At 46.5% G+C, this 13,093-nt stretch overlaps 1 protein-coding gene across 2 annotated transcripts; it reads right to left on the bottom strand.

Annotated features, from left to right (window-relative positions):
- Positions 1-3,112: 3,112 nt before the first annotated feature.
- On the bottom strand, positions 3,113-12,714 carry LOC109734377 (ribosome-recycling factor, chloroplastic). 2 transcript variants are annotated; one of them, XM_073508266.1, is made up of 12 exons: positions 12,449-12,714; positions 11,270-11,390; positions 11,120-11,186; positions 10,928-11,023; positions 10,519-10,616; positions 10,323-10,434; positions 4,961-5,002; positions 4,211-4,267; positions 3,954-4,004; positions 3,811-3,867; positions 3,574-3,623; positions 3,113-3,422 (listed from the first exon to the last, which is right to left on the bottom strand). In XM_073508266.1, the coding sequence occupies exons 1-11, from the start codon at positions 12,528-12,530 to the stop codon at positions 3,606-3,608; spliced, it is 801 nt and encodes a 266-aa protein (XP_073364367.1). In that variant the 5' UTR covers positions 12,531-12,714; the 3' UTR covers positions 3,113-3,422; positions 3,574-3,605. The 2 variants fall into 2 exon arrangements, with proteins under 2 accessions (XP_073364367.1, XP_040254494.2); XM_040398560.3 differs by having other exon boundaries at positions 4,193-4,267; positions 12,449-12,686.
- Positions 12,715-13,093: the final 379 nt, after the last annotated feature.

The following is a 13,093-nucleotide window of genomic DNA, read 5'->3' on the forward strand; positions in this document are numbered from 1 at the left end:
AACGCCGGCTCCGCAAAATCTTCCTCCGCGCTGCTGTACTCCGAGCTGGAGTAGCCGCCACTGCCATCGAAGCGGGGGAGGTCGCCGCCGCTCGCATCGCCCAGGCCATCGCCGCCGCTCGCATCGCCCAGGCCATCGCCGCCTGCCGGAGTCGCCGAGGCCATCGTCGCCTAGGGCACAAGAGCCGCGGGGGAGAGGAGGGCACAGCGGCCGCGGGGGAGAGGAGGGCACAGCAGCCGCGGGGGAGAGGAGGGAGGTGACAGCGCCTAAGCAGTTCGATCGATGGCTACGGCGGCGTGGTGCGGCGGCGGCGGGGCGGGCGGGGAGGCAGCCGCCGGCGAGGTGCGAGGAAAAGGACATGGCAGAGCGGGGTCGGGGTCTGGCTCGGTCGCACCAACGGGCCGAGCCGGCCTCGTCCGAGTCAGCGCGCAGCCAGCGCAGGCGACGCGCGCACTGGCCAGCGTAGCGCCTGACGGGCGGGCCCAATCGGTCAGCTTTAGTGTCAATACGTACAAAACGAGCTTTTAGTCTTTTTTGCAACGGCTAGCCCCAATCTTGATACTGACACGTAAAAATTACCAATCTTGGTACCAATCTGCTTCCAATACCCCAATTGTGGTACTTCTGTGCAATTTACTCGTCCACGTACACGTGGGGCCACGCCCGACCCGCTGCTGTGTCCGTATAGTTCTGCTATGCTCCTCCAGGGGGTCCCACGTCTTCATAAGCCGTGGGTCCCACTACCGGCCGGTTGTCGTTGCACTACTCGGCGAGGTAAATATTTCATCGGTGGGCCCCCATGAATAGACAGCAGATGCTGGGCCACGGAAGCATGGGACCCACTAGCTTTTTCACCCCTTCCCATATCCACCAGTACTGTACTACTCTCCACAGATTACAGTGGCTGACGTTGTGTGCCATTGCACTGGCATGTGCAGTGGGCATGGTATAGTCAACCCGAGGGACAGTACAAAGGCAGAGGCCGCCGCGCCGCGCCGCGCTCTCTGAAAAGGCGAGGAGAGCAGAGGAATACCACGGCGACGAGGGTGGCTTTCTTTCTTTCTCCTCTCCTACGCCATCGCCAGCGCCGTCAGGCGCCGTGGAAGTCTGCGCTGCCGCTGCCTGGGAGAACGGCGACGGAAGCGAGACGACGACGGCGGGGAGCGGCCACCGCGGCCATCGGCTTGCTACCTTCCATTTCCGCCCTGGCCGGTGCGTTTTTGTTGGTTTTGTTTTTTATTCTCCATCTGCCTCCGTTGAATTGTTCGGTCGATCTGCCTCTTTCCAACTTGCGCCGGGTTCTCCTTCTTGTCCCCTCAAAGTTTGATCTATATATACATATGTTGTTTTTGTCGGTTGCTTGCTGCGCATTTCTTCCCGGGTGAGGTGATCGGTTCCACTTTTGAGCATCGTTTTCCGCCGCTTCAGTCTTGAAGCCTCTGAGATTTTGACGTGTCTCCTAGATTGCGCCCAACGCACGCACATTTATCTAGGCAAAATAGATTACGTGGCATGTAATTAATGAAGAAAAAGAGCCATGTGGTAATATAGCTAGTTACTGTAACATCACGCATATCAAGAAAAGATGAGTTTACAACCTAATAAATGAAGTGATGCATGGCACAACACATATGTTAGGCTGGTCACAATGGGCAAGAACATAAGCTAGTAACTTACACACTTCTCTAGACTATGTTACTACCTTCATAGTGGGTAGGAACATCTATGTAGTGTCATGCAACGATGTATTTATTACTTTATAGACTCATTGTTTCTTGAAGTGTGTGATGTTCTGGTAACTTAGCTAGTTACCACAAGCACCTCTTTCTTCATTAAATATGTGCCACATAAGTAAGTTGTATTGGAGTGTGTGATGTTACTCCTAATTTCCTCCCCATTGTGACCAGCCTTAGACTAGACATAATGGAGAGTAACATACACTAGTAACATACACATATCCCTAGACTATGTTACTACCTTCATAGTGGGTAATAACATAAGTGTGGTAACATGCAGAGCTTCATTTATTAGGTTATAGACTCATATTGCATTAGGACATGTGATGTTACAGTAATTAGCTAAGTTACTACAAGTACCTCTCTCCTCATTAACTCATTGCCACATAAGCAAATTTATTGATTTGGACTCGATGTTACTGCTGAAGTTACTCTCACTGTGGCTAGTCTTCCCACTAGTCATAGTGGGAGTAACTTAGCAAGTAACATAGCGCACTTCGAGAATTTTTTTCTTATATGGCATGTAGTTAATGAGAAATGGTAACATAATATGTTACTGTAACATAGCGTTTCCAAGGCAAAATGAGTCTACAAGCTAATTAATGAAGTCCTCTATGACACTACTATTATATTACTTTGCATTATAAATGACACTAGTATAAGTTACTCCCCACTATGAACAGCCTTGCTATCCACTGTGGAGGTAGTAATATAGACTAGTAATATATGCATGTTACTACTCTAAGTTACTCCCCATTGTGACTAGTTTTACGTAGATATGTGTGATGTTACTACCTATATTACTTTCATTGTGAATAGTCTTGGCACCGTCTAATCGAATGGCCATTTTCCGTTTTTTGAAGCGGATCATTTTCCTAACCTTGCAAAAAGGAAAACAACCATGAGGACAAAACGAACTGCATGGTAATAATTTGCTAATTGCTGCTTCTCCTATCGTTGAGGTGATATCTGACGGACACATGAAGTACTCCTATCCTACTCGAGCAGTAGCACAGCATTCAAAACGCTTACCGGTCCATGCCGGCAATGAATACTTTGCCTACCGGAGTCACCATCACGATCACGCAATCCTAGTGGAGAACACAGGAAATGGGACGTACTGTATGCCGGGGCCACCCGCCGATTGGTGGCCCTACCGCTGCCACACGAGTCCGGCCCGTCCTTCCGTGGGGCCGGCACCAGCGTCCGTAATTATCGCAGCCTGGTCGTTGTCGGCAAGGGACGTGTCGCCCTGCCAGTCATCGTCGCTGATGTGTGGATATTTTCACGTGGGACCCATGATACACTGGCTACAGCCGGTGGCCGGCCTATCGTGTCAAAGATACAGTAAAGCCTCGTTTCAATCTCTGAAACATGGAAAGAACTTGCCCAATTTGTAGCACCCGATTGCAGTGGAGCCCAGCCCAGGGTATATAATTAGCAAAGGAAAACTGAAAATAACTTTTAGAGTGCACATCACAGAATTTAATTCATGGAAATATTGACAATGGCAGTCGGACAGGAAGACGGGGAAGGCCTAATTACAAAAGGGAAAGGAGGGACGCAGCAACACTGTCTCAACTTTGCATCCATCAGTCTTAGCGAGACTCCAACAACCCAACGAGTGCACCCCATCGCACTGGCAGCCATCCGATGACCAGAGGAGGGCTTCAGAAAACATGTAGCCTGTAGAAATTCACGTGTTAGCTGCTAATTTGATGAAACGACTGCCGTTTTAGGAGCATGGTTCTGTGATAACCCAGCAAATGTGTTGGTTGCTGATAAATCAGTTTCTTCAACACAGCCAAGGTACTTCACAGGACGAAATGCGACTCACCAGTTTTTGTTCAGTCGGAGTCGGGTCTGGATCTAAACCTTGCTCAGCTCCTGAAAAGGATAAGTTTTTGAAATTGATAAGATTTGTTTATTTTTCCATGGTTCTCAGGCGATGATGAATAATACAGTAACTCCTTTGGCATCAAGCGAAGCCATTTTTTACTAGTTGCGTCGAATTAGCCAATTATCTTAAGACAGGAGTAGCATTGAAGCGATAAGCAGGACCATCTTATGATACCTGTTCCTTTTGCTTTTGGATGGCTTCAACCTTCTTCATGTACTCGTCTGTGATTTTCTGTAGAATTAGTACAAGAAGTTAGTCTTAGTCCCCAATGCATCGTTGTACTAACTACAGGGGGGCATGGAAGTGTGTATCCTCACTTGTAGATCGGCTGATAAATCCTTCACATTATCTTCAGAAAGTTTCTTTTCCTATGTATACAAGCGCAAGCTATTAATCTGAGGGCAAAGGTAGAATAGTCCAACGAACTAGTACTCCCTCCGTCCGGAAATACTTGTCATCAAAATGGTAAAAGGAAATGTATCTAAACGTATTTTAGTTTTAGATACATCTCTTTTTATCCATTTTGATGACAAGTATTTTCGGACGGAGGGAGTACCAGCTGAGAAGAGCAAACCTTCTCTAGCTTATCGTAGGCTTTGATTGCATCTCGTCTTATGTTTCTGATAGCAACCTGAAAAAAAGTCATAGTTATCACCCATTCTTATTAGGATCCACTAAGGAGAAGAAATCACAATTTCATAAAAATTGTCGTACAACTCAACATCTTGTATATACTAAAGCATGAGCATCTACAGATGTTAGAACAACAGCAGAAAAGAACAGAGATCGACATGCCTTTTACCAAGTTCCGAAAAGAACATTTCTATACACCAATTTATGTGTAAATGACACAGTAAAGAGCATGTGATTTAACAACTTTCATGAAACATCAACAGTTCATACGTGGTTGTTAAATTTTATCTAATGTACATCACGATTACAACAGAAGTAATTTGTAAAGGTGAGATAAAATAACTTATCCGCAAATGCATAAAGGCTTCAGATATACTCCCTCCATTCCTAAATATTTGTCTTTTTTGAGATTTCAAATGGACTACCACATATGGATGTATATAGACATATTTTATAGTGTAGATTCACTCATTTTGCTCCGTATGTAGTCACTAGTTGAAATCTCTAGAAAGACAAATATTTAGGAACGGAGGGAGGGAGTACTTCAAACTGTTGAAATAGTGCAAGTAGGGTGGCCAATCATAAATAAAATGCATGAAAACGTTGTACAGAAAATTAAGCCCCGGTATAAATATAATTATAAATATTCTGCTGAAAAGAATGTATAATGTGTGCCAAGGTGAGGTTGTACCTTGCCTTCTTCAGATAACTTGGCTACGGTTTTTGTCATTTCCTGCCCCATGAAAAAAGAGAAGATTAATTGGGAAAAAAGATATAAGAATTTTATTATCTGTGCAAAACCTATAGATTGGACATGTTATCAAGCTATAGAAAATTCCTATGCTTGAACAACTACACTTAAGCAGCAAGCAACACTTACCAGATAATCCATCTAAAATGTTCACTAGAAAAAACATGCCCTTTTTACGCATCATGTTCAAATCAATTTCTGATCTTCTTTGAGTTAAAGAATGTTGTATTTTATGGTGCTAACAATCAGTGAAGGTGCCACTTGGGAATCACATAAGTTTCAGAAGCATATTTTAGTACAAGAGTTATCTTTTCTCTTAGCTGGTGTGTCTAGGTCTCAGATATGAATTATTAAAGTCTCCTTACTATTATGATTCGAGAAATGGTGTGCATATTAAGATCTGTTGTTGTCATATTTCCCAATTGAATTTTAACACAAGGAAGAAATAGGCACAATCATGCAAACTAAAGTGTGACCAAACGAGCCAGAATTTAAATGCACAATGTTAGAGTTATATTGATGATGGCCTTTGGCCTTTTGTATTCTTGCCTTTTGGCACCCTCATGTACATTATATATATGGTGGCTTTGGCCTCCTAGTAATACAAGTTGCATATTTCCTGACATGGTATTAGAGCTTAGGTCAAATTTTTTCGCACGTGCAACTCATGCTTGATCCTTCCATCGCGTCGCCGTCGTCCTCTTGCCCGGCGCGGCCGCTCCCTCATCTCCGCTGCTGCCATTTCTTTCCATCAGATTGTTGTTGTCTCCACTCTAGAGCGTGGCTGAACGCCGCTCCCGTGCATCTTGCACCTTCCGGCTCCTCCAACTGGTTCACGCCGGCCTGGCCGCCACGGAGGAGGTTCTCCACCGCCGCCGGTGAACTTCAGGCTGTCGCCTGGCGCTCCTCCGGCTGCCGCCCGCAGCCCATCGGGCGCTGCTCCTCCGGCCTCGTCTTCCCGTCGCCGCCCGGCTGCTCCTCCGGCCCCGTCTACCCGTCGCCGTCCGACTCGGGCCCAGTCTGCCCGTCGCCGTCCGGCTCCGGCCCAGTCTGCCCGTCACCGCCACGGAGGAGGTTCTCCACCGCCGCCGGCCCCTCCCGCCCGTCGCCGCCGGCCGCCTGTTCGGCCCCGGTCTCTCCGCGCAGTTGGCCTCCGCGTGCGCTCGCGTGGTCGTGTGCGTGTGTGAAACTGCCGCACTTTCAGTTCCCGTTCAGATCAGATCGATTCCTGCGATTCCGCAGGCGCTGGTTGCTTGGGCTCCTGGTGGGCCGCCGTGAGTGGTCTGCCAATTGTTTCGGCTCTTGACTCTCCTGCTGACTTCTAAAAAAAAGAAAAAAAGAGAGACAGAAAAAAAAGAAAAAAAAAGAAAAAAGAAAGAAAGAGTGCAATGTTTTCATCTGGTACCTCTCCCTCACCGCTCGATGTTTTTTGGCGGTGTTCCATATATTGACCCCGTCTCGCACATGAGCCGTTCCTCGGTGCTTGGTGCTCGCCCACTTGGAGGTGGTGGCTGTCGCTCTACTTCGACACCTATTGTGACATCCATCGGTGCTGCTAGTCGCTCTACATCAACTCCTATTGCGGCTAGTGCGCACGGCGGTGACCGCTCTATGTCGACTCCCCATGTGGCTTCCACATGTGGCTCTATGTCGACTCTACCTTCGGCTTCCATGGGTGGTGGCGACTGTTCATCGTCGGCAGATGCTTCTACCTCGACCTCCTCTGTCCTGTCCCTGTCTGCATGTGAGATTGCACATCTGCGATGCCTGCTTGATGCTTGGGATTCTTCACCGACAGTTTCTGCAAGTTCCGTGACTAACTCTTCCGACATTGAGAAACCACTTCCTACTCATTCAGGTACATCCCCATGGATTCTTGATACCGGAGCGTCTTTTCATATGACTTATGATTCTTCAACTTTGACCTCCGTTCGACCTGTCGAGTCTCCTATTCGTGTTCTTACGGCTGATGGCACTCCCCTCCCTGTAGCTAGTCGAGGCACTCTTAGCAATTCTTCATTTCATGTTCCCTCTTTCGCTCATGTTCCTCGACTTACCATGCAGCTCATATCTGGTGGTCAGATTGTTGACTCTAGTTGTAGGGTCATTTAAGACTTTGATTCATGTTCTGTTCAGGATCGTCGCACGGGCGCTCTACTTGGTGCTGGCCCTCGACGTTCTGATGGTCTCTGGGAGCTTGACTGGCTTCGTCTTCCCTCCGCTGCCACCTCTGCCAGTCTCGCAACCCCTGTTGTTGCATCTACCAGCTCTTTTCAGCAGTGGCATCATCGTCTTGGCCATTTATGTGGTTCTCGTCTCTCGTCTCTGGTTCATCGTGGTGTTTTGGGGTCTGTCTCTGGTAACGCTTCGTTGGATTGTATGGGTTGTCGGCTTGGTAAGCAGATTCAGCTACCCTATCCTCACAGTGAGTCAGTGTCCGAGCGTCCTTTTGATCTCGTTCACTCTGATGTTTGGGGCCCGGCTCCCTTCGCTTCGAAAAGGGGTCATCGCTACTATATTATCTTTATAGATGACTTTTCTCGATACACTTGGATCTATTTCATGTCTTCTCGTAGTGAGGTCTTATCTATATACAAAAAATTTGCTGCCATGGTTCATACCCAATTTTCCACTCCTACTCGTGTTTTTCGTGCAGATTCAGCTGGTGAGTATATCTCCCATGCGCTGCGAGGATTTCTTGCTGAGCAGGGTACTCTTGCTCAGTTCTCTTGTCCTGGTGCTCATGCTCAGAATGGCGTGGCTGAGCGCAAGCATCGTCACCTTCTTGAGACGGCGCGTGCGATGATGATCGCCGCCTCTCTTCCTCCTCACTTCTGGGCTAAGGCTGTTACTACTTCCACCTATCTCATCAACATTCAGCCATCTGCTGCTCTACAAAGTGGTATTCCTCTTGAGCGTCTTTCTGGTCGTTCTCCTGATTATTCGGCGCTCCGCTTGTTCGGTTGTGTCTGCTATGTTTTGCTTGCCCCTCGTGAACGCACCAAACTGACCGCTCAGTCTGTTGAGTGTGTCTTTCTTGGATATAGTGATGAGCATAAGGGCTATCGGTGTTGGGATCATGTCGGTCGCCGGATGCGTATTTCCCAGGATGTGACCTTTGATGAATCTCGTCCCTTCTACCCGCGTCCATCCTCCTCGTCTTTTTCTATGGAGGACATCTCTTTTCTTACTTTTCCAGATACACCTCCCTCTGTGCCCAGTATTCCTACTCCTCATCCTGCTGTTGCAGATCCGACGCCGTCCTCTCCTACGGTTTCTTCTACTCACTCGTCGCATGATTCTCCACCTTCATCGCCGATAGCTTCCCCTTCTCCACCTTCATCGCCGATAGCGTCCCCTTCTCCACCTTCATCACCGATACATTCCCCGTCTCCACCTCCAGTGATTCCACCTCTTCCGTCCTTTCCTTTCCATTATACTCGCCGTTCACGTGTTGTGAATGAGTCTACCGATGTGCCCTCTACTTCTGGTGTGTCGTCTCCCTCCTCTCATCAGACTTATGGTCTTCGTTCTCGGCCTTGTCCGCCCCCTGACCGATATTCTCCTTCTCGTTATGGTCTTTCGGCCGTTCTTGAGCCGACTTATTATCGAGATGCTATTGTTCATCCTGAATGGCAGTTCGCGATGACAGAGGAGATTGCTGCCCTTGAACGCAACGGCACATGGGACCTGGTTTCTCTTCCCCCCCCCCCCCCCCCCCCCCCGTGTTCGTCCCATCACTTGTAAGTGGGTCTATAAGATTAAGACTCGCTCTGATGGTTCTCTTGAGCGTTATAAAGCTCGTCTTGTGGCTCGTGGCTTTCAGCAGGAGCATGGTCGTGATTATGATGAGACTTTTGCTCCTGTGGCCCATATGACCACTGTCCGCACACTTCTCGCCGTGGCCTCTGTTCGCCACTGGTCTGTGTCTCAGCTTGATGTTAAGAATGCCTTTCTTAATGGTGAGTTGCGTGAGGAAGTTTATATGCAGCCACCACCTGGGTATTCAGTTCCTGATGGCATGGTTTGCCGTCTTCGTCGCTCTCTATATGGCCTTAAGCAAGCGCCCCGCGCTTGGTTTGAGCGTTTTGCCTCTGTGGTCACTTCAGCTGGTTTTTCGCCCAGTGCTCATGATCCAGCGTTGTTTGTCCACGTTTCTGCTCGTGGTCGCACTCTTCTTCTTCTATATGTTGATGACATGATCATCACTGGATGATTCTGAGTACATTGCCTTTGTCGAGCAGTTTCTTATGTCTGATCTTGGTCCCCTTCGTTACTTTCTTGGGATTGAGGTTTCCTCCTCCTCTGATGGCTTTTCTATTTCCCAAGAAAAGTATATCCAGGATCTTCTTGCTCGTGCGGCTCTTAGTGACGAGCGCACTGCTGAGACTCCTATGGAGCTCAATGTTAACCTTCGTGCTTCTGATGGTGAGCTCTTGTCTGATCCGACGCGTTGTCGTCATCTTGTTGGGAGTCTTGTCTATCTTGCTGTCACTCGTCCGGATATCTCCTATCCTGTCCATATTCTGAGCCAGTTTGTTTCCGCTCCCACTTCAGTTCACTATAGTCACCTTCTTCGTGTTCTACGATATCTTCGTGGCACGATCTCTCATCGTCTCTTCTTTCCTCGTTCCAGCTCTTTACAGCTCCAGGCCTATTCAGATGCTACGTGGGCCAGTGATCCTTCGGATCGCCGTTCACTTTATGCTTACTGTGTTTTTCTTTGTGGTTCTCTCATTGCCTGGAAGACGAAGAAACAGACTGCAGTTTCTCGTTCGAGTGCAGAGGCCGAGTTGAGAGCTATGGCTCTTCTGACGGCAGAGGTGACTTGGTTACGATGGCTACTGGAGGATTTTGGTGTTTCTGTTACTACACCTACCACCCTCTTGTCCGACAGTACAGGTGCTATCAGTATTGCGCGGGACCCTGTGAAGCATGAACTTACCAAGCATATTGGTGTTGATGCTTATTATGTGCGCGCTGCTGTGCAGGATCATGTTGTTGCTCTTCAGTATGTGCCTTCCGAGTTACAGCTAGCGGACTTCTTCACGAAGGCACAGACTAGAGCACAACATAGATTTCACCTCTCCAAACTCAGTGTTGTCGAGCCACCATGAGTTTGAGGGGGGGTGTTAGAGTTATATTGATGATGGCCTTTGGCCTTTTGTATTCTTGCCTTTTGGCATCCTCATGTACATTATATATATGGTGGCTTTGGCCTCCTAGTAATACAAGATGCATATTTCCTGACACACAATACTACTGATTTAAGCACAAGAGGTTGGAAATGTAATGCACAAACCTTTCTGCGGTCAGATGTCAATGGTGGGACAGTGACTCGTATCACTTCTCCATCATTGCTTGGTGTTACCCCAATATTTGCAGCAACTATAGCTTTCTCAATGAGCTTGAGACTGCACAGTATATATATGTCAACAACACGGGACGTACAAAGCAATACCAAGCTATGCCTAAACTGGGGACGATAAATAGCTTACCAAGACTTGTCATATGGTTGGATAAGAAGAGAAGTCGCATCTGGGGTATTTATCTGTGCAATAGTCTTCAAGTTTACAGGAGTTCCATAGTACTCAACCTGCAAGGAATTATTCGGCATTGAGTAGCTTCACTATTGCACAGTAACCTCTTTGTGCTTTAGCCATAATTGCATACGCTAATTCAATTGTTTCCAAACAATATCAATGAATTGTATTGACCACACATTGTTCCACTGATATCAGTTCAGAATTTAATGGTAACTATTAGCCTACTGAAATAACTACTGGTTCACACGTAGCCTAGTTATGGAGTAAACCAATTAAATTGTTATACAGATACAGAAAGGACAGGTGCTATCATGCAATTGTTACTTTCAGAATATAAAAAAAAAAGGAATAATCATCAAACCTCAATCCTGTCGAGCATAGACGGGTTTGCCCGCCCAGTCCTGACGGTATTGAAGTTCGATTGAACTGTTTCAATGGCCTTCTCCATCTTTTCTTTCTGACAATACATAGTGCCAGCTAGTTAGCACCATGCGTAAAAGACTTTACAAGGCAAATATTAACACTTCTAATACAGATTTGCATTGTTATTTACAGCTTGTTCTTCAACGATCATCTTTTCTTCCTCAATTTCTTCATTAGTGGCATGCCTCAAAACTGCTCTGATACATGATAATCACAAGTTAACGAAGACTAACTTGAAGCTCATCAAGTACAAGAAATATTTAAATGCAAAACTACTCGCCTCTTGTCCGAGTGTTGAAGAACCAAAGGCACACCAAAGAAACCCACTGCTCCATACTGAAATTTCATGAAGTTTGTGGACGAACTTAACAGGGATGAACGGTTTGAGAGACAACCACAACCTGTGAAATACAGTATTCTCTGATGAGACCTTGCCCAACATTGAGTTCTAGTAGGAATATGTACTCTGGTTGCTTGGTAAACAAGTAGGAATATGTAAATATGGTAGAAGCAGTACTGAGAAAGAACCACAACATGTTGAATGCAGTATGTTCTGATGACTGATGATGCCTTGTCACATTGTTCCTTGCTGATGAAATTATGTGAATACAGCAGTCTGCTCTTATCTACTCCCTCCGTCCGGAAATACTTGTCGAAGGAATGGATGTATCTAGACGTATTTTAGTTCTAGATACATCCATTTTTATGCATTTCTCCGACAAGTATTTCCGGACGGAGGGAGTACTTCGTCCGGAATTAGTTGATGCTTGAACAGATGTATCTAGCACTGACATACATCTAGATACATCCGTTTGAGTGCCAACTAATTCCGGACGGAGGGAGTAGAAACTAGTTACTTGGAGCCCCATTAGCTACTACATCCATCTCACCAGTTTTCCACGACAAACAACGAACATCCAGTGATGAATTTCGTGAGGTACATCGATTTATAAATGGCTTTGGTCACTTCTGAATGACCCTGAATTGTGAAGGATAACAGCTGCCAATGGTTTCCTGATATCTACCCATTTAAGTGCAAAGAAATAGTACTAGTATTCCAACAGCCTGGGGAAGACATTAGCTCAAAACCACAAGTAATACTAGTACATATTTTCCACAAGCATCGTGAAATGCAGGCTCAAATGACTCTCAATTACATATCCAAGTGGACAGTGGAGTATAGAGCTTGCCATTCCAAATCCGATTCAGTCTTAGTTTGTCTATATGTCGGCGCGATGCAAACAGCAACCAAACTGCACTGGTTGCAAAGGTTAAACTGTGAACGGAGAAGCGATAAAAGCACCGGTATTTGCATGCCACCGCATTCCTGACCTAGGGCTCGTCTTAGCGCTACAGTGCTTACTACGCCGAAACCCGTACCATGAATGCTAAAAGCAGAATACAGGTGACACTTGCGGGTTTCAACGAAGCGGGAAAGCGCGGAGGAAGGTGGAGCAACCTGGGCGCTGGGGCAGACGGGCAGAGGAGAGGGCGCAGGGTGGGGAGGCCGCCGCCGCAGGGGAGACGGCGTGGAGCGCCATGGCGCGGCAGCAGGCGGAGTGGTAGCGAGGGGAAGGCCGAGTGGAGAGTGGTGGATTGGTGTGGAAATTGTGGATAAGGAGAGGAAGAAGGAGGGGAAGGAGGGAAATGGCCGAACAGGTTTGTGAGCTCTCGTGGGCTAGTAGCGCGTGTTTTTTTTTTTCGAGAAATTGTAGCGCGTGCTTGAGTCCAATTATTCCGCAGATCATGGAATGCTGGATGGCCTATATGTCAGGAATTTCTTATGGGCCGTGCGTAAAACTTGAGAGATTGTTTTGTCGAATAGTTCATAAAATTTGTGTTTATCATTCAAAAATATTTCCAACGTGCATTTAAGAAAGGTTTAACATGCATTCAGGAAAAAATCAAAGCATTTTTTTGTAAAAATGTATTTAAAAAATATGAAACATTTATAAAAAACATTATATGTACAAGAAAAATATAGAACGTGTATGATAAAAATTAGACGTAAAAAAATATATTTGAAATATGTTAATCATGTATTTGAAATATGTTAAACATGTGTAAAAAATGTTCTTAACATATAGGAAAAATGTAAAGTGCC

This window comes from Aegilops tauschii, chromosome 2, assembly GCF_002575655.3.
Source record: "Aegilops tauschii subsp. strangulata cultivar AL8/78 chromosome 2, Aet v6.0, whole genome shotgun sequence".
Taxonomy (NCBI): Eukaryota; Viridiplantae; Streptophyta; class Magnoliopsida; order Poales; family Poaceae; genus Aegilops; species Aegilops tauschii.

What these genes read in the sequence shown, in the direction of transcription:
- LOC109734377 (XM_040398560.3), bottom strand. Translation starts at nt 12,530, where the DNA reads ATGGCGCTCCACGCCGTCTCCCCTGCGGCGGCGGCCTCCCCACCCTGC. An exon ending in CCGTCTGCCCCAGCGCCCAG is followed by an intron (nt 11,391 to 12,448) that starts GTTGCTCCACCT and finishes TGTATTTCACAG; the next exon opens with GTTGTGGTTGTCTCTCAAAC. An exon ending in CAACCATATGACAAGTCTTG is followed by an intron (nt 10,435 to 10,518) that starts GTAAGCTATTTA and finishes TATACTGTGCAG; the next exon opens with TCTCAAGCTCATTGAGAAAG.